A 21934-nucleotide genomic window follows, 5' to 3' on the forward strand; every position below is an offset into this window, starting at 1 on the left:
GTTTGAGACACAGTCTCACTCTGTCACCTAGGCTGGACTGCAATGGTGCGACCTTGGCTCATCACAACCTCCACCTCCAGGTTAAAGCGATTCTCTTGCCTCATTCTCCCGAGTAGCTGGGATTGCAGGCGCATGCCACCATGCCCAGCTAATTTTTGTATTTTTAGTAGAGACGGAGTTTCACCATGTTGGCCAGGCTGGTCTCAAACTCCTGACTTCATGATCCGCCCATCTCAGCCTCCCAAAATGCTGTGATTACAGGCGTGAGCCACCGTGCCCCGGCCAAACTTTACAGCTTTTACACATATTTTACCACCTAATTTTTTTTTGTTCTTTTGTGTCATTTTAATTGCCTGTGCAATGTGATGCAAAGTCACATGTTGCCTGTAGTTACAACCTTTAGAAGAATCTGCCATGAACGTAATTCTTTTTGTCATGAATTAAGATTGCTCATGTTGGCCGGGCGCGGTGGCTCACGCCTGTAATCCAAGCACTTTGGGAGGCTGAGGTGGGTGGATCACCTGAGGTCAGGAGTTCAAGACCAGCCTGGCCATCATGGTGAACCCCATCTTAAAAAAAGAAAAAAAAGATTGCTCATGTTTGGTGCTTGTGTGTTTTTGGTTGTTGCTGGTGTTTTTTTTGTTTTGTTTTGTTTTTTGTTTTTATTTTCTGTTTTGAAACGGGATCTTACTATGTTGCCCAGACTGGAGTGCAGTGGCGCAATCTCAGCTCACTGCAACCTCCACCTCCTGGTTTTCCTGCCTCAGCCACCTGAATAGCTGGGATTACAGGTATGTGCCACCATGCCCAGCTAATTTTTTTATTTTTAGTAGAGATGGGGTTTCACCATGTTGGCCAGGCAGGTTTTGAACTTCTGACTTCAAGTGATCCGCCTACCTCAGCCCCCCAAATTTCTGGGATTACAGCCCCTCCAAAATGCTGGGATTACAGCCCTCTGAATTGCTGAGCCACCACACTCAGCCAGTGCTTATTTTATTTTATTTTATTTTTATTATTTTTTTTTTGAGACAGAGTTTCGCTCTTGTTACCCAGGCTGGAGTGCAATGGTGTGATCTCGGCTCACCGCAACCTCCGCCTCCTGGGTTCAGGCAATTCTCCTGCCTCAACCTCCTGAGTAGCTGGGATTACAGGCATGCGCCACCATGCCCAGCTAATGTTTTTTGTATTTTTAGTAGAGACGGGGTTTCACCATGTTGACCAGGATGGTCTCGATCTCTTGACCTCGTGATCCACCCGCCTCGGCCTCCCAAAGTGCTGGGATTACAGGCTTGAGCCACCGTGCCCGGCCCAGTGCTTATTTTAAAATATCCAATTTCCTTTCCCCTAGTCTTTTTTTTTTGGGGGGGGAGGATTATATAATTCCATTCTTTTATTTTGCAGGTGAAGAAAATGTGTGACTTTCTTTGAGCCACACAGTGACAGATACAAATGAAAGTGAAAATTAGGAATCACAGAATCCTAGTTTATTACTTTCCTATTATTTTCCATTTCTGACATTTTTCTTCTATTTGGGTAGTTTGTTATTTTGCCCCATGATTCTGTGCTTCCATGAGGTATCACATAGATCCAAGATTTTATAATTCTATCCATGCTGAAGTTTTATAGTCTTCAAAAGTCACTCTGTCTAGGAATACATGTTTTTGTTTGTTTGTTTGTTTGTTTTTTAAAGAGTACAGGTAATGTTTTAAACATTCATATATGAAACTCAGTGGAATTTCTTTCTGCAGCATGGGTATTTTTTTTTTTTTTCCCCTAGTCTTTTGCCTTACCATGGTGTAATCTACCTTTGCCAGTTTAAAACCACAGATGTGGCGGGGCATGGTGACTCATGCCTGCAATCCCAGCAGTTTGGGAGACCAAGGCAGGCAGATCATGAGGTCAGGAGATCGAGACCATCCTGGCTAATACAGTGAAATCTCACTTCTACTAAATATTAAAAAAAAATTAGCCATGTGTGATGGCACGAACTTGTAGTCCCGGCTACTCAGGAGGCTGAGTCAGGAGAATCACTTGAACCCTGGAGGCAGAGGTTGCAGTGAGCTGAGATAGAGCCACTGCACTCCAGCCTGGGTGATAAAGCGAGACTCTGTCAAAAAAAAAGAAAAAAAAAAAAAAAATCACAGGTCATTATTCAGGTTTTCATGTTAAAGAAAAAACGAAAAAAAAACAAACAAAAAAAATCACAGCTCAGACCATTTAAAAACCAATAAACTCAGCCAGGCATGGTGGCTTATGCATATAATCCCAGCACTTTGAGAGGCCAAGGGGGTATATCACTTGAGGCCAGGAGTTTGAGACTAGCCTGGGAAACATGGTGAAACCCCCTCCTTGCTAAAAATATAAAAATTAGCTGGGTGTGGTAGGGCGTGCCTGTAGTCCCAGCTACTTGAGAGGCTGAGGCACGAGAATCACTTGAACCCGGGAGTTAGAGGTTGCATTGAGCCGAGATTGTGCCACTGCACTCCAGCCTGTACGATAGAATGAAACTCTGTCTCAAGGAAAAAAAAAAAAAACAGAAGTAGTAAACTTGATGAAGTGCCAGACTCCCATTTAGTCTCAGTGTATATGTGTTTATATATATTTTTTTCATGTTTTGCCAGCATGGAAGGATCTATTGTTCGCCTTCCTGAAGTGATTGCCCTCAAGAAGAAATACAAGGCATACTTGTATCTGGATGAGGCTCACAGCATTGGGGCCTTGGGCCCCACAGGCCGGGGTGTGGTGGAGTACTTTGGCCTGGATCCTGAGGATGTGGATGTTATGATGGGAACATTCACAAAGAGTTTTGGTGCTTCTGGAGGATACATTGGAGGCAAGAAGGTAAATGAGCCATGAGAATGAGTGATTAGAGATACAGTTAGTGTTATCTAGATTTGGTACTTCATGCCTAGCAGATGGGGCCCTGAACTGCAATGTCCCTGAATTTGCCCGTGGTTTAGGCTCATAATACTAATGAGTGACTCTAATCTCTCCTCACTGAACTAAAGGCTGGTTCTGTTCATTGTTTGTTGTTTTCTTACTCGAGCTTCTTTCTAAGCTACATGCTGATCTGAAATATAGAATACCCTCTTGTGTGAAGGAACACACAGTGGTGCTCCCTGCTTGCCCCAGCCTTCTGTTGGGTTTGCATTGTGCTCACAGTTTCAAAAACAGTGGGGTTGTCATGGGAGTCCGTGGGAATAGCAGGTCACCTTGCCCTTGGACACAAATGAGTGGACATGGAGACAGGAAGGAAAAAGGTTGTGCCAGCTCTGGGGTACTAGAAAGCATTGTATTTTTCAGATTTTAAACTATGTAGTTGTCTCCTGGGTTTTTGTAGTCAGAAAAAAATCATATAGTGAATTTTGATGCAAGTAAGAATCTGTGTGGCATGGTGGAAATGGTGAACCATAAGGACAGAGACTGGGTGTGAGTATTTCTCTGCTTGCTTTGTTAGACCTTAGGGAAAACATTTAACCTTCCAGTTGCCTTGTCAGTAAAATATAGATTAAAATGGCTAGCTTGTAAGATTGTAGTAAGGGTTTAAAAAGTAATATATGTCCATGCTACAACAAGGGTGCGCCTTAAAAACATTATGGTAAGTGAAAAAAATTAGTCACAAAAAGTCACATATTGCACGTTTTAAAATATGTGATATCTAGAATAAGCATAGAAACAGAAACTAGATTAGTAGCTGCTGGAGGCGGACTGGATGGGGAAATAGAAAGTGAATGCAGGCCGGGCGCGGTGGCTCAAGCCTGTAATCCCAGCACTTTGGGAGGCCGAGGCGGGTGGGTCACGAGGTCAAGAGATCGAGACCATCCTGGTCAACATGGTGAAACCCCATCTCTACTAAAAATACAAAAAATTAGCTGGGCATGGTGGCGCGTGCCAGTAGTCCCAGCTACTCAGGAGGCTGAGGCAGGAGAATTGCCTGAACCCAGGAGGCGGAGGTTGCGGTGAGCCGAGATCGCGCCATTGCACTCCAGCCTGGGTAACAAGAGCGAAACTCCATCTCAAAAAAAAAAAAAAAAAGAAAGTGAATGCTAATGGGTGTGAGGTTTCCTTTGAGGGTTATGGAAATGTTCTAAAATTAGTAGTAAAAGTGGCACAACTCTGGATATACTAGAAACCACTGAATTGTACCTTAAAATGGTGAATTATGTGGTATGTGGCTTATATCTCAATGAAGCTGTTATTTTTAAACATTGCAACATTAGGGAAAAAATAATGTATGTCAGGTATTTGTATATGACACGGAGGAGGTGCTCATGAATGTTCTTAATTTTGCTTTAAAACTCAATATTGGGAGTCTTAAAGAATGTGTATGCTGGGCACGGTGGCTCATACCTATAATCCCAGCATTTTGAGAGGCTGAGTGGGAGGATTAAAGACTTGAGCCCAGGAAGACCAGCCTGGGCAACACAGTGGAGCTTCATCTCTACAAAAAAGTAAAAAAATTAGCTGGGTGTGATGGCACATGCCTGTAGTCCCAGGTAAAGGGGAGGCTGAGACGAGAGGATTGCTTGATCTTGGGAGATCAAGGATGCAGTGAGCCATGATTACGTCACTGCACTCCAGCCTGGGCAACAAAGCAAGACCCTGTCTCAGAAAAAAGGTCATTCTTTTGATAATTGATTGCCTTTTAGAGAGAACTCATTTTCAGTGACTTTTAATCAAGTTTGATAGATTTTTATCTCAAATTTACCTTTTTGGTAATGCAACCAGGCTCACTTTGGAAAGTTAGTTGTTTTTTAGTGAGCTTTGTGACTGTGAACCAAAAGATAGAAAAATAATACTCTGGGATAATATTAAGTAAAATATATTTGTGCTTTCAGGTTTTTTTTTTTTTAACTATTAATATTTTTTAGATAAAACTGTTTTATAAACACATTTTGTGTCTTCCAGATTTGTTCTGGTACATAAGCTTCTTGTGTGCACATTTTAAAGATTGGTAAAATCAAAAGATATCGGAGAGTAGGGATATACAATTGTTTTTTGAAATTCTTGTAAATCAGAGTTTTACTTTATTCGGTGAGGTGTCATTGGCATTCTAATGAAAGACCTTATACATTTCCATTTAATTTCTTTAACATTTATATCATTTTATACATCTCTGCATATCAGGCGGAAGTTCTAATGTCCTTAAAGTTGATGTTAGAGAACTGTTATTTAGGGGTATAAGGATGGGCTTTACAGGAACAGAGAGAGCTGCAGATGACACTTTCTGTGATACTTGGAATTAAATCATATATCTAAAAAGCAATCCAAATACCTTCTTGTTTAACCTTGTTCATTTATTTCTAACTTTTTTTTTTTTTGAGACAGAGTGTCGCACTGTCACCCAGGCTGGAGTGTAATCTGGGCTCACTGTAACCTCCGCCTCCCGAGTTCAAGTGATTCTCCTGCCTCAGCCTCCCAAGTAGCTGGGATTACAGATGCCTGCCTCCACACACAGCTAATTTTTGTATTTTTAGTAGAGATAGGGTTTCACTATGTTGGTCAGGCCGGTCTCGAACTCCTGACCTCAGTTGATCCACTGACCTCGGCCTCCCAAAGTGCTGAGATTACAGGCCTGAGCCACTGTGCCCAGCCATATTTCTAACTTTAAATGATAAAGTCTCCAAATTTAGAGGGATTTTTTAAAAACTAGTTTTTCTCCTATATTGTTCCATGTTTAAGAAACAAAACCAAACCTAGGAACTTTGCCATGTTTCTGACTCAGTTGTTGCCAGCAGTATGCTTTGACCATGTTGGTTGACCTTGCATCTCAGTATTAGTGTCCCTATTCCAGTGCCATTGAAGTGAGGAGTCCTCTAGAACTTAGAAGGAAAGCACTGACATTGCCAGTGAATGCAAGAATTGTCTCTACTTATCTGCCTCTGTGAACTCCCCAGGAGCTGATAGACTACCTGCGAACACATTCTCATAGTGCGGTGTATGCCACGTCACTGTCACCTCCCGTAGTGGAGCAGATCATCACCTCGATGAAGTGTATCATGGGGCAGGATGGCACCAGCCTTGGTAAGTCTTTGTTTTTTGGAAACATTGCATAAGTCCAGTTAGCAGCCAAAGGTGCTGCTTTTAGAGAGTTTTTTTTCCTAAAATAAAGAGTCAGGTTTACGAATAGGCAAAGCTGGCTGGTTTGTGGTTTCCATGGACACTTTTTAGTATGTTTGATACATACGCCATGACAACAACCCTGGCTCTCTTCCTGTGGAATTTTCTTGTTTATAGATGGGAGGCTTTACTCTTACTATCCTACATACCCTCTCAACTCAGAGGTGATATGCTTCAGGGTTTTTCTTGAATTGCATAATTTTATGTGAGGTTGTAATTCACTGTTAGTGATGTTTCATTAACAGCGTAGTTAAGAGCTGCTGTTTTCATAAGTTAGTATTCCTGATTTAATGCCTTTTTAAAGAGTTTCTAATTTCACATAGATAATAAATGACATCCTGAATCAGTTTATTTTGCCTTTGATGGGATTTGTAGTCTCAACTACATGCCTTGACTTAGATATACTACATGAACAATAAAGTGCAGTGTTCACTTTCTGACATTTGACTTTGATTCTGCATCACCAGAGGGCAGCATTGACTGCTGAACAGTGGTACTAAAAGGGGAGCAATTGGTTGTCTATTTTTACTTTAAAAAATGTTTTCATTGCACGTTATAAGACAATAATTTCACTTGTTGCTTTTGTAATGCTTGTAAAGTCAGTTTGGCATTTGTAAAAGATTGCACATTATCAGCCGTGAGCTCTACACTGTACAGTTATGTAATACTTTGTTGTAAGATTGATTTGGTTTGGATTGAATAAAGTGGTACCTTTTGATTGGTTTACAACTGTTTTCTTTTCTCTTCTCTTCTCTTTTCTTTTCTTTTTTTTTTTTTCCTAGACAGAGTCTTGCTCTGTCACCCAGGCTGGAGTACAGTGGTGCGATTTCAGCTCACAGCAACCTCCGCTTCCCAGGTTCACAGGATTCTCCTGCTTCAGCCTCCCAAGTAGCTGGGACCACAGGAGTGTGCCACCATACCTGGCCAATTTTTTTGTATTTTTTGTAGAGGTGGGGTTTCACCATGTTGCCTTGGCTAGTCTTGAACTCCTGGGCTCAAGTGATTTGCCTGCCCTGGCTTTCCAAAGTACTGGGATTACAGGTGTGGGCCACCATGCCCAGCTGACTGTTTTCCTTTTCTTTCTTTTTTTTTTTGTTTTTTGTTTTTTTGTTTTTTTGAGATGGAGTTTCCCTGTGTTGCCCGCCCAGGCTGGAGTGCAGTGGCACAATCTTGGCTCACTGCAACCTTCGCCTCCTGAAGTTGCAATTCGAGGGAATTCAAACAGTTCTCTGTCTCAGCCTCCTGAGTAGCTGGGATTACAGGCACCTGCCACCATGCCCAGCTAATTTTTGTATTTTTAGTAGAGACGGGCTTTCACCAACGTGGTCAGGTTGGTCTTGAACTCCTGACCTCATGATCCACCTGCCTTGGCCTCCCAAAGTGCTGGGATTACAGCTGTGAGCCACTGTACCTGGCCGACTGTTTTCTTAAATCAGAATTTTACCTTAACATTTTTTCTGGTCTGTGCTAGATCCTTGTTTTCTCTAATGAGAGATTTTTAGAAATAGTGAAGTGTGATCATTTTCAGTTTTGTGAATTAATTCCCTGAAGAAGTTGTTTTATTAATGTCGTAAACACATTGTGGAACCTCTGAGTAGCTCCCTATTAGTAATAATTATAGCTTTATCTCCTCTCCTTCTGATGTGGTGTTAGTGGAAATAGTGTGTTTGAACCTGAGAGGTAGACATATATACACACATGTGTATACATATAGCTAGCATTTCTCTAGTTACGTCACATAGGCACATTTACTTTATTGATTGAACACACAGGTTTAGGTGACTAAGAAATGGCTAAGAGCTATCAAAGTTAACACTGGAAAATATCTTTGCCCTGTTCTACAACGTGGATCTGTGTGACACGTTACCTACAGATAAATGACTTATCTGTACTAAATGATGAAATTTGGGCTGTGCTGGTAGTGAGAAAATGCAATGTGGTAAGTAGATGTTTGGGTCAGCACCAGTTTTCTAGTTTTTGCCTCTTGCCACCCCAAAGTTTAGTGCTGTGACACAGCAGCCATCTGATTATGCTCACAGATGCCACAGGTCAGGAATTCTGTCAGGGCACAGCAGGGATGACTTGTCTTTGCTCCATTGTCTGGAGCTAACCTGGTAAACTCAAGTGTATGGAAATACTGAGATGGTTGGGGGTTGGCATCATCCGGAGGCTTCTCTACTCACATGTCACCTGGGCTGGAGTGACTTGGAGCCAGGCTCAGCTGAGGCTGTTGACCAGAGCACCGTCATGCATGTATCCTTTCCATGTGGCTTGGGCTCCTCATAACGTTGTGACTGGGTACCCAGAAAGGATGCTTCAGAGAGAACGCATTTCAGAGAACCTGGTGCAAACCCCATGACCTTTTCTGACCTGTTGTTAACAAGCAGGTCACTAAGGCCATCTCAGATTGAAGGGATGGGGAGCTAGATTCCACCTCCCCAATGGAGGCATGTCAAAGAATTTGTGATTTTTTTTTTTTTGAGATGGAGTCAAAAAAGGGGAAGTACCATTCTCTTTTAAACAATCAGATCTTGAGACAACTCAGAGCAAGAACTCAATCATTACCTAAGGATGGCAGCAAGCCATTCATGAGGGATCCGCCCCATGATCCAGACACCTCCGACCAGACGCCACCTCCATCATTGGTGATCACATTCCAACCTGTGATTTGGAGAGGACAAACATCCAAACCGTATCAGTGAATATATTACTTTTACGATGAAAACTTTGTTACTGTTGAGTTCCAGAGTTGATATTGAAAGTAAGGCTTAAACACATACATAGACAGCATGCGGTTGCTTATTGTTAAATGTTTTCATCTTTTTGTGTGAAGAAATGTTGCTCTTTTGTGTGAATGCAGAGCCTTCAGAAAAAGCTGCAGCATGCAAGGGAAGGTGAGATCCAGTTTCCACGTGACTTTGTGATACTCCTTTCCCCTTCCTCCCAACATTTTCCACATTTCCCCTCCAGTTTCTATACTTTTGCCAAGGAAGAACAGGATATGTGACTAGGTTGACAGATAGTGAAAGGCAGCTTCACTAGGATCCCAGGTGAGATAATCATGAATGGAAGTTGTGCTGCCAGAAATTCTGTACCTGGAATAGGAATATTGAGTTAGCACAGGCCAGGGAGTAGAAAAAAAAATGAGGCCTAAGAAATTCTGACAAAGTCTATTAGACATTTGAAATTCTAGCTTTGACTTTACACATCACTAATCCATGTCCACTAATGGAATTTAGCTGTAATATCTACTTAAGAATCAAGCCAAAATTGTTTGACCAAATAAACTAAAATTTTGTTTCTCCATTTTCCAGAACTGTGCTTTGATGTATTTTACTTCTGCTCAAAGGTGTAGTTAATAACATGCATAGCATCCAGCTTAGTGTGTGACATCTAGGATCCCTTCAATAAATTTATTGAATGAACGAATGAATAAATGCATGCATGCATGAATGCATGCATGATTGGAAATACTAGAAAATCAGTGGGTTCTTCAAGTACTTTATTGTAAAATTGCTTGAATAGTTGAATGTTAAGCCAGAATAACCAAATTATGGAACCAAGTTAACTAGATAGGTACATTTTAATAGATAAATTTTTAAATAATGACAGAGCCGGGCGCGGTGGCTCAAGCCTGTAATCCCAGCACTGTGGGAGGCCGAGGCGGGTGGATCACGAGGTCAAGAGATCGAGACCATCCTGGTCAACACGGTGAAACCCCGTCTCTACTAAAACTACAAAAAATTAGCTGGGCATGGTGGCGCGTGCCTGTAATCCCAGCGACTCAGGAGGCTGGGGCAGGAGAATTGCCTGAACCCGGGAGGTGGAGGTTGCTGTGAGCCGAGATCGGGCCATTGCACTCCAGCCTGGGTAACAAGAGCGAAACTCCGTCTCAAAAAAAAAATAAATAAATAAATAAAATAAAAATAAAAATGTCTAAAAAAATAAATAAATAAATAAATAAATAAATAAATAATGACAGAACGCTTCACAGAGTTTTGTACTTCTTTGTTTTGAAAGGAACTGGGCACATGCAGGCAGCTACTGATGTAGGAGAAAAAAGACTACCCTGAGCAGATTGAGGTTTAATTAAAATTAGGTTTGGCTCATTTGAATTAATTCTAGTAATAGACTTGTTAATGAGGTGTTACATGATCACCTTGAGAATACCAGAGAACTGTCAAAAACTAAGAGAACTGAGACGCTTTAAAAAAAAAAAAAAAAAGGCATTCCAGGATAGTTCGGTGGCACTTGCCTGGAGGCCCAGCTACTCAGGGGGCTGAGGTGGAAGGATCGCTTGAACCCCAGAGTTCTGGGCTGTAGCACACTGTGCCAGACACTGCACCAAGTTCAGCCATCAGTATGATGACCTCCCAGAAGTAATGGACCACCAGGTTGCCTAAGGAGGGGTGAATTGGTCCAGGTTGGAAGCCGAGCAGGTTAAAACTTCCCCTTCTGATCAGTAGTGGGATTACACCTGTGAATAGCCACTGCACTCCAGCCTGGGCAACATAGTGAGACCTTGTCTCAAAAAAGAAAAGAAAAGAAAAGAAAAAGCATTCCAGGATTCCTATGCAGAAGGCTTAGAAGTGTTGAAAAAACACAACCTTACTGTGAGGGGGCCATAGAGAGAGACTTTTCCTGCCTGTCCTTGGGGGCTGACAGCTTTTAACCGTCCCACCAAGCACCATGCTTGCTGAGCCCAGGAACGTTTGGGTGTTGACTTTTTTCTTTATTGTGTTTTAAAGTAATTTATTTTACATTAGAAATTCATCAAAATATATATTAAGTTTTCTGGTAAGCACAGTTTTATTCTTACATACACTATAGCAGTTTATCTTATACTGGGAATCAGACTAGATTCCTCCTGTTTTGTGACTTTCCGCCTAGAATGCTATTGTTTAAAAAAAAATACTTATTTCACCATTTGGTAAACATTTATCAAGCAACTACTCTACACAGTGGTAGATGCGCTGAGTGGTAGATGCAGAGTTGAACAATAGGTGATCTTTCCCTTTGAAAAAACAGTCCCAGTAGTAGAGGTAAGATTCCTGGCAAGAACTAGTCTCAGAGCCATGGATAAATTCTTCCTTTGTTCAGCTTGTGTTTTCTCAATTTCCTCCTCCTCTCTCTTCTACAACCTCCTCCTTCACTCACTCCCACTCCTCTAAAACCTTAAACTTCCTTAAAACCAGCTAATTTTTTGAAACAAACTCCTATCTTAGATTTCTTATATAACTTTCTATATAAATTGAAATTTTTCTGTGGATACTATCACTCTAGTAAATGACCAACAATCAAAGAAAAAGAAAAGATTTTCCTTTTGTAAAGTAGCTTCTTCATTATTGAGCACAAGAGGCATTTTAACCAATGGCTTAAGCTTTCTGAAATTGCAAGCAATATGACCACCTTACAGGTGGTGATATATGAGCTCACATAAGGGGCAAGTTTACTCAATATCTTGTCTCCAACTAGAATGTAGCTTTTCTAACTCAATCTGCTTCTAATTCTGAGACTGCATGATGATAGTTAGAATTTTATTAAAACAGACTATTTTATAATCTGTAATTTTCTGCTAATTTTCCAAAGTTTAATTTTGAGTAATCAGCCCAAAAAATGAAAGCCCTTTTTGGACATTTGCCTTCCTGTTTTCTCCCCATGTATGAGTAACCCCTTTCACCACCTTTCTGCTTCAGAAATCTATTCTGAATACTCAAGAGCTTTTGCAACATGGTGTATCTATTTTTTATTCCACTGCTATCTCTTTCTTCCAAATCCAGATGCTATTAAAACTTTCTTGCAATAAGAGCAGACTCTCCTTTTGTGTCTTATTTCAGAGTTAGTTTGCAGCTAACTATTAAGGTGCCCACAGGCTCACGCCTGTAATCCCAGCACTTTGGGAGGCAGGCGGATTACCTGAGGTTGACCAACATGGAGAAACCCCGACGCTACTAAAAATGCAAAATTAACCAGGCATGGTGGCACATGCCTATAGTCCCAGCTACTCAGGAGTCAGAGGCAGGAGAATTGCTCGAACCCGGGAGGCAGAGGTTGCAGTGAGTGGAGATCACACCATTGCACTCCAGCCTGGGCAACAAGAGCAAAACTCCATCTCAAAAAAAAAAAAAGAAGAAAAAAAAAAGGTGCCTACAGGCAGCAGGCTGGAAGCTAACCTTTGCACAAATGTAGGCTAAGTGTGTTCCTTTGGGATAGGAAAGGAGCCCTGGACTAGATGTCCCTCATTTTGGAGATGTGGTAAGATGCTATGAGGAAACTAAGCTCTTAAAATACTGCAAGTCAAATTTTGTGTTTTTTTTAAAGATTGAAGTGGATAAATTCGTTTTATTTAATAGTAACATTTATTTTGTAATTTTAATTTTTTAATTTTTAAAAATTAAGTTAATTTTTTTTTTTTTAAGATGGGGTTTCACCATGGTGGCCAGGCTGGTCTTGAACTCCTGACCTCAGGTGATCCACCCACCTCAGCCTCCCAAAGTGCTAAGATTACAGGCGTGAGCCACCACGCCTAGCCTAAAAATTTTTTTGAGATGGAGTCTTGCTCTGACACCCAGGTTGGAGCGCAGTGGCACGATCTTGACTCACTGCAACCTCTGCCTCCCGCGTTCAAGCAATTCTTCTGCCTCAGCCTCCCAAATAGCTGGGACTACAGGCGCCCACCATCATGCCCTGCTAATTTTTTGTATTTTTAGTAGAGACAGGGTTTCACCATGTTGGCCGGGCTGGTCTTGAACTCCTGACCTCAAGTGATCCACTTACCTTAGTCTCCCAAAGTACTGGGATTCCAGGCATGAGCCACCATACCCAGCCTTCAATTTTTATTTTCGATTTATGGGGTACATTGTACAGGTTTGTTATAAGAGTGTCTTGTGTGATGCTGAGGTTTGGAGTACAATTGAACCCATCACCAGGTAGTGCACATTGTACCCAATAGGTAGTGATTTAACCCTTATCCTCCCACCTCCCCAACCCCTCCACCCCATAGTCCCCAATGTCTTTTGTTACCATCTTTATGTCCATGTGTACCCAGTGTTAAGCTCACACTTATAAGTGAGAACATGTGGTATTTGGTTTTCTTTTTCTGCATTAATTCATTTAGGATAATGGCCTCCAGCTGCATCCATGTTGCTGCAAAGACATGATTTTGTTATTTTTATGGTTGTGTAGTATTCTGTGGTATGTGTGTATACCACATTTTCTTTATCCAGTCCACTGTTGATGGGCACTTAGGTTGATTCCCTGTCTTTGCTATTGTGAATAGTACTGCAGTGAACATATTAGTGCAACTGGGTGCAGTGGCTCACACCTGTAATCCCAGCACTTTGGGAGGCTGAGGCGGGTGGGTCATGAGGTCAGGAGCTCACAACCAGCCCTGACCAACATGGTGAAATGAAAATACAAAAAAAAAATTAGCCAGGCGTGGTGGCATGCACCTGTAAATCCCTGCTACTCAGGAGGCTTAGGCAGGAGAATTGCTTGAACCCTGGAAGTGGAGGTTGCAGTGAGCCGAGATTGTTCCACTGCACTCCATCCTGAGTGACAGAGCAAGACTCCGTCTCAACAACAACAACAACAACAAAGAACATATGAGTACATGTCTTTTTGGTAGAACAATTTATTTTTTGAGGTGAGTATATACTCCCATAATGGGATTGCTGGGTTGAATGGCAGTTCATTTTTAGTGCTTTGAGAACTCTCCAAACTGCTTTCCACAGTGGCTAAACTAATTTACGTTCCCACAAACAGTGTATAAGCATTCCCTTTTCCCTGCAGCATCATCGTCTGTTATTTTTTTACTTTTTAATAGCCATTCTGACTGCTGAGAGATGGTACCTCAGTGATTCTGATTTGCGTTTCTCTAATAATTAGAGATATTGAGCATTTTTTTATGTTTGTTGGCCACGTGTATGTTTTATTTTGAAGTGTCTGTTCATGTCCTTTTCCCACTTTTTAATGGAGTTCCTTGGTTTTTGCTTATTGATTTAAGTTCCATATAGATTCTGGATACTAGACCTTTGTCAGATGCATAGATTGCAAATATTTTCTCCCATTCTATAGGTGCCTGTTTACTCGGTTGATAGTTTCATTTGCTGTGCAGAAGCTCTTTCATTAGGTCCCACTTGTCAATTTTTATTTTTGTTGGAGTTGATTTTGAGGACTTAGTCATAAAATCTTTACCAAGGCCAGTGTCTAGAAGGGTATTTCCTTTTTATAGTCTGAGGTCTTACATTTACACGTTTAATCCATCTTGAGTTAATTTTTGTATAGGTAGTTAATTTTTTGTATAGGTGATAGGTAGGTATCCAGGGTCATTCTTGTGCATACATACAGTTGCCAGTTATCCCAGCACCACTTAATAGGGAGTCCTTTCCTATTGCTTATTTTTGTCAACTTGTTGAAGATCAATTGGTTATAGGTGTGTGGCTTTATTTCTGGGTTCTCTATTCTGTTCCATTGGTCTATATGTCTGTTTTTTTACAGTACCATGCTGTTTTGGTTATCATAGTATTGTAGTATAGTTTGAAAATGGATAATGTAATGCCTCCAGCTTTGTTCTTTTTGCATAGGATTACTTTGGTTATTCAGGCTCTTTTTTGATTTCATATAAATTTTATAATAGTTTTTTCTAATTCTTTGTAAAATGATGTTGGCAGTTTGATAGGAATGGCATTGAATCTGTAGATTGTTTTGGGCAGTGTAGCCTTTCTAATGATATTGATTCTTCCAATCCAATCCATGAGCACGGAATATTTTTCCACTTGTTTGTGTCATTTGTTTGTGCTGATTTCTTTCAGCAGTGTTTTGTAGCTTCTCCTTGTAGAGATCTTTTACTTCTTTGGTTAGCTATAGTCCTAGCTTGTGGTGTGTGTGTGTGTGTGGCCATTATAAATGGAATTGTGTTCTTGATTTGGCTCTTACCTTGAACATTATTGGTCTATAGAAATGCTACTAATTTTTATATATTGATTTTGTATCCTGAAACTTTACTGAAGTAATTTATCAGGTATACAAGCCTTTTGGTGGCATCTTTAGGGTTTTCTAGGTATAGATATTGTCAGTGAAGACAGAAATTTGACTTTTTTTTCTACTTAGATGCCTTTTATGTCCTTCTCTTGTCTGATCGCTCTGGCAGGGACTGCTGTAAATTTAAGTATTTTCCCCCCACAATTTGATTTGTTCAGTTACTGTTTACCTGAAACATAGGACCTTTACTTGAGTCTTTTCTTCTTATCACTTCTGTTTGTTTATTTTTTTGCTTTTTGAGAAGGAGTCACACTCTGTCACCCAGGCTGGGGTGCAGTGGCAAAATCTTGGCTCACTGCAACCTTCACCTCCCCGGTTCAAGCAATTCTTCTGCCTCAGCCTCCGGAATAACTGGGACTACAGGTGCATGTCACCACACTGATTTTTCTTTTTAGAGACAGGGTTTGTGTTAGTAAATGGGGTTTGTGTTAATAGGGACGGGGCTCCACTATGTTGGTCAGGCTGGTCTTGAACTCCTGACCTCAGGTGATCTACCGCCTTGGCCTCCCGAAGTTGTCACCTATGGTTTTTCTGATTATCTAAATATTTTATTTGTATCTGTCTCCCTTCCATCTACTTTGTCAGTAGAGTGAGGTGTTAAAGAAAAAATTATCCCTGGCACTTGTTAAATAGGATAAGACAGACTTCTTCATTCAAGGGGGCCATGGTGATAAGTATAGGGACCCCTGCAATGGCATCTTCCAGTGCAGTAGAGAGGGTGGGCTGCAGTCTGACTCCAGTAAGGACAGGTGAAGATTTACAGCCAAGTGGGTGGGAGTGAGTGGATAGAAAAATCCCAAGAGGAAACATCTGGGGTAAGGGAGATGCTTGCCTTCAGCATTCTTGTTGAAAGTAGACCTGGGTGATAAGAAACCAGGGGTAGTCAGGTAGGGGATTTTCTCTAACCTGACTTAGCAGGATTATTGCTCAAACTGGATTCTACAAGAATAGAGAAGGAGGGCCAAGGTCAGGACCTTACCAGAAAGGACTCCGAGAGGAGCCTGACTCAAGTTTGGTCCAAGGAGAGAGTCTTTGCCAGAGGTTCAGAAGGACCTTATTAACATGAACTCTTTAAAGCCCCTGTTCTCAAACTTTGTCCATGGACCACCTGCATCAGAGATACTTTTAGTACAGTGGTTCATTCCTTGCTTACACAAAGGAAAGCTTAAAAAAACATGCCAGTGTCAGAGACCTTCTGCAGACTCATTGAATATCTCGAGGTGAGGCCTCCCTGCCATGGCATGGTGTCATTTAAAAGCACCCAGGTGCTTCTAATATAATGCCGCAGTTCAGAACCACTGCTGTAGAGCCTGATAAAAATTAAGATTCTAGTTTGTTTCACCCACACCACTGAGTCTTGGTGGATGAGGCCCTAGAATATGCATTGAAAGGAAAACGTTAAGCTGGGCATGGTGGCTCATACCTGTAATTCTAACATTTTGGGAGGCTGAAGCTGGAGGATCACTTGAGGCCAGGAGTTTGAGACCAGTCTGGGTGACATAGTGTGAGACTCTTGTCTCTAAAAAAAATTCTAAGGCCGGGCGCGGTGGCTCAAGCCTGTAATCCCAGCACTTTGGGAGGCCATGGCGGGTGGATCACGAGGGCAAGAGATCGAGACCATCCTGGTCAACATGGTGAAACCCCGTCTCTACTAAAAATACAAAAATTCAGCTGGGCATGGTGGCGTGGGCCTGTAATCCCAGCTACTCAGGAGGCTGAGGCAGGAGAATTGCCTGAACCCAGGAGTCGGAGGTTGCAGTGAGCCGAGATCGTGCCATTGCACTCCAGCCTGGGTAACAAGAGTGAAACTCCGTCTCAAAAAAAAAAAAAAAAAAAAAAATTCTAAAAATAAGCCAAGTGTGGTAGTGCACGTCTGTAATCCTAGCTACTTGAAAGGCCAAGACAGGGGGATCGCATGAGCCCAGCTATGATCACGCCACTGCGTTCCAGCTTGGTGAGGAAAACCTATCTCTAGAAAAAAGAAAAAAAGGAGGGTTATCTTTTTTTTTTTTTTTTTTGACTTGTTTACCTCAGAGACAACTAAAGCAACTCTACTGATTGATGGCAATTGAAAAAGGAAAAGAAATTGGAAGTCAAGATATATAAATGAGGGAAATGTTTGGCTTGTAAGACAGGAGTTTGGTGGCAGAGCTAAGTTGCCATTTTTGGTTGTTTCTGGAACTCTGAATGCCTGGGGTGCTGACACTCCCTTCTGGACAGCTGATGATTCTTGCTGATTGAATCAGTGGCATAGGTGGAGAAGTTAGAAACCAATGAAGTGCAGGAGAAAAACAGAACTAAGTATTCAGAGATCTGTGGTCATGATTCTTAAGGCTAGTTGGAATTAATTATTTTTGTTTTACTTTTCTTGGCTACTTATATTTTTATAACCTATTAATTCTCAAATTCTTTAGTACATAAAGAGTCCTTGGTGTTTGCAAGCACTTGTATTGTTAGCAATAAAAATGGCCTTGCCCCCTTTTTAAATGTTTAATATTAGTTGTTTTGTGAAACTCTGATTGTCTTATTGTCTTACCTTCTACCTCTAAAACTGTTAATTTAAATCCAAGCCAAGCCTTTATCAGAGATTAGCTTTACTTGCTAGCCATCATCACCTGTGGGTAGATACATTACTACACTGTTCACACTCGTTATCTCTTTAATTCTCAGAGTAGCCTGTGATATGCTCCAACCCCAGCAGAGGTCAGTAGAATAGTCTTTCTGAGGCCGAGGTGGGTGGATCACTTGCGATCAAGAGTTGGAGACCGGCCTGGCCAACATAGTGAAACCGCACCCCTACTAAAAATACAAAAATTAGCCGGGTGTAGTGGCCCACGCCTGTAATCCTAGCTACTCAGGAGGCTGAAGCAGGCGAAGAGCTTGAACCCAGGAGGCGGAGGTTGCAGTGAGCTGAGATCATGCCACTGCGCCCCAGTCCAGGTGACAGAGTAAGACTTGGTCTCAAAAATAAACAAATAAACAGTCAAACAAACAAAAGACTTTCTGTGCTGCCTGTGGATTGGCATCAGTTAAAACTCAGTTCCTTGCTCTTTCAAAGGTATGGCCTCTTTTCTGCCTTCGGTGGAGGGCCCTCTGTTTCTGGTTGTGCATTAGCAACCGTTTTTTTAAACTTCTGATTATATTGAATCAACAACTTTAAGCTTGGCCCCTGCATCCTGTGACAGTCCTCAGGAAATCCTAGTTTCTGGCGTTGAAATGAATTAAAGGATTAAGCCACAAGAGAGTGGAAGTGATAAACCGTGCTTTTAAAAGGAATTTACTGTGCAGTACTTGGTGTTAGCAAAAGCAGCTCTAGTTCTTGCAGGGAGATAAGAAACCAAGGGCCTGCTTTAGAACAGTATCCCTAGGGTATGAAGAGGCAGATCTGTTTGCTTTGATGTTCTTTAGCTTTAGCTTGACAGTTGCCCCGGCTGAGCACTTTGATATTTGTCAATAGTCTAGCAAAATAGGGGTTGTATCTTGGAGATGGTAAACCTAGTTCCCTTTCACGTTGCTTCAGTGTTAAAAAAATTACTGAACTCTTGCTTCCTGGAAGTCCTTTGTAAATCTCTCTTTTACAAGACTGTTCACTGGGACATGGAAATGCCTTCCCTTGTAAAGAGCCTGTTGAAGGTCCATTTATTTACTTGTACTTAACAGAAAGATTTTCCAGTACCATTTGGTTAGGACTTACGGGAAACTTGTTAAAATCAGTCTGTCCTATCTTTTAGCTAGTGTTTCTTTTATTTTCATTTTGAGCTTTTTTTTTTTTTTTTTGATCTTTGAGATGGAGTTTCACTCATGTTACCCAGGCTGGAGTGCAATGGCGCGATCTCGGCTCCCCGCAACCTCCGCCTCCTGGGTTCAGGCAATTCTCCTGCCTCAGCCTCCTGAGTAGCTGGGATTACAGGCACGCACCACCATGCCCAGCTAATTTTTTGTATTTTTAGTAGAGACGGGGTTTCACCATGTTGACCAGGATGGTCTCGATCTCTTGACCTCGTGATCCACCCGCCTCGGCCTCCCAAAGTGCTGGGATTACAGGCTTGAGCCACCGCGCCCGGCGTTTATTTTTATTTATTTATTTATTTTGAGACGGAGTTTCGCTCTTGTTACCCAGGCTGGAGTGCAATGGCGCGATCTCGGCTCACCGCAGCCTCCGCCTCCTGGGTTCAGGCAATTCTCTTGCCTCAACCTCCTGAGTCGCTGGGATTGCAGGCACGCGCCACCATGCCCAGCTAATGTTTTGTATTTTTAGTAGAGACGGGGTTTCACCGTGTTGACCAGGATGGTCTCGATCTCATGACCTCGTGATCCACCCGCCTCGGCCTCCCAAAGTGCTGGGATTACAGGCTTGAGCCACCGCGCCGGGCCCATTTTGAGCTTTTAGATAAGATTCATTATCTTTCTCTGAGATAATGTGAAAAAAAACAAAAACAAAAACAAAAAACAGAAGAAATAGGGCTGGGCGTGGTGGCTCAAGCCTGTAATCCCAGCACTTTGGGAGGCCGAGGCGGGTGGGTCACGAGGTCAAGAGATCGAGACCATCCTGGTCAACACGGTGAAACCCCGTCTCTACTAAAAATACAAAACATTAGCTGGGCATGGTGGCGCGTGCCTGTAATCCCAGCGACTCAGGAGGCTGAGGCAGGAAAATTGACTGAACCCAGGAGGCGGAGGTTGCGGTGAGCCGAGATCGCGCCATTGCACTCCAGCCTGGGTAACAAGAGCGAAGCTCCGTCCCCCCCCCAAAAAAAAAGAAGAAATAAATTCAAATACCAAAATATCTTCACTTTTTTTTTTCTTTACATGCTCTACTGTCCCTCTCACCCTACTTCCTTCTTCAGTTTTCACTTGGTACTTTAAGATATTTGTGTGTGTGTGTGTGTGTGTGTGTGTGTTTGACACAGAGTCTGTCTTGCTCTGTTGCCCAGGCTGGAGTTCGGTGGCACAATCTTGGCTCACTGCAACCTCTGCCTGCTGTGTTCAATCCATTCTCATGCCTCAGCCTCCTGAGTAGCTCGGACTACAGGTGCATGCCACCATGCCTGGCTCCTTTTTTGTATTTTTAGTAGAGATGAGGTTTCTCCATGTTGGCCAGACCAGTGTCAAACTCCTGACCTCAGGTGATCTGCTGACTTCAGGTTATCTACCGGCATCAGCCTCCCAAAGTGCTGGGATTACAGGCGTGAGCCACCGTACCTGGCCTAGACATTCTTAGATATATTCATGATGCATCCCATCTGGATACTTGTGATAAGTGTATAATTTACTGATCTGGAAAGTGTCGTGACAAGAGTTTAAAGTGTTATCTGCTGCTTTCTCTCCCCACTTTAAAGCTGTTCAAACAAAAGTGACCATTGATAATTTAAAAAATGAGTGAAGGGAAGACTGCTTCTTTTTTAAAAAAATAAAATGTGGTGACTTAGTATTAGAACACATTTCCACATGGACCCCATCCCTTCTAAATTGTTATATCTTCAGATCATCCAGTCTGTGTACGTAGAGTCCTTGCATTTCCAAGTTCAAAACCGTAATTTAAATAAAAGTGGGCCATCATAAGGCATTGCTAGGAAGAGATTACTCTTGATAGATGAATGTGCTGCTTTTAGTAAGAATTAGTTTGTCATTTATATTTAAACTGTTTTGTAGGCCAGGCCTGGTGGTTCACATGTGTAATTCTAGCACTTTGGGAGGCTAAGGCAGATAGATTGCTTGCTCAGGAGTTCAAGACCAGCCTGGCCAAAATAGTAAAACCATGTCTCTACCAGAAAAAAAAAAAAAAAATTAGCCGGGTGCAGTGGCTCATGCCTGTAGTCCCAGCTACTTGAGGTGCTGAGACAGGAGAATCACTTGAGCTTGGCAGGCGGAGGTTGCAGTGGGCCGAGATCTCACCACTGCACTCCAGCCTGGGTGACAAAGTGAGTCCTGTGCAGACATACCTTCTCAGTACAGCTACACTTTGACTTATTCTTGGATTTTACATGTTATATATATTTTTGGTCCTATGAGCAGATTATCTATGGCACATTTGTAATTCTAACCTACCTCTGCAACTCAACATGCATTATCACTCATTTCCACTCTCAGTGGAACTGGTATATATGGACTTAAGCCATTATTAAATGTTAGCAATGAGAAAAATCTACATTTAAAATAATAAAATCTGCTGGGTGAGGTGGCTAACCTTATCAAGTAGGTAGTTATCATCATCCCAACTCCCATTCCCATTTTGCGGATGAAGGAACTAAACTCAGAGGTTAAGTGACTTGGCCAAAGCCATACAGCTACTAGATACTCAAGCTAGAAGACAAACTAGATAGTTTGGCTTCAGAAGATTATATACCACAGGCTAGACGTATTGGCTTACACCTGCAGTCCCAGCACTTTGGGAGGCTGAGGCTGGTGGATCACCTGAGATCAGGAGTTTGAGACCAGCCTGACCAACATGGTGAAACTTGTCTCTACTAAAAATACAAAAATTACCCAGGCGTGGTGATGCATGCCTGTAATCCCAGCTGCTTGGGAGGCTGAGGCAGAAGAATCATTTGAACCTAGGAGGCAGAGGTTGTAGTGAGCTGAGATCTAACCACTACATTCCAGCCTGGGCAACAGAGCAAGACTCCGTGTCAAAAAAAAAAAAAAAAAGTTTATATACCACCAAAGAACCAAATACGAAATTAAAGCTAATAAGTGAAATTCAGGAAGATAGTGGAATTATTAGTTCTCTCTTTCTTTCTGAGACGTGCATTACTGCTTTGATGTACGACAT

General features: G+C 42.0%; 1 protein-coding gene across 1 annotated transcript in view; it reads left to right on the forward strand.

Moving 5' to 3' along the window:
• The window catches only part of SPTLC2 (serine palmitoyltransferase long chain base subunit 2), a 110502-nt gene that overhangs the window by 57677 nt on the left and 30891 nt on the right, over positions 1-21934 (forward strand). Inside the window, exons 8-9 of the mRNA XM_032287735.1 lie at positions 2622-2841; positions 5898-6024. Of these exons, the coding sequence (XP_032143626.1) occupies positions 2622-2841; positions 5898-6024 (347 nt within the window). The remainder of the gene's footprint in view (positions 1-2621; positions 2842-5897; positions 6025-21934) is intronic.

This window comes from Sapajus apella, unplaced genomic scaffold (assembly GCF_009761245.1).
Source record: "Sapajus apella isolate SASKATOON/1434 unplaced genomic scaffold, GSC_monkey_1.0 scaffold20, whole genome shotgun sequence".
Lineage (NCBI taxonomy): Eukaryota > Metazoa > Chordata > Mammalia > Primates > Cebidae > Sapajus > Sapajus apella.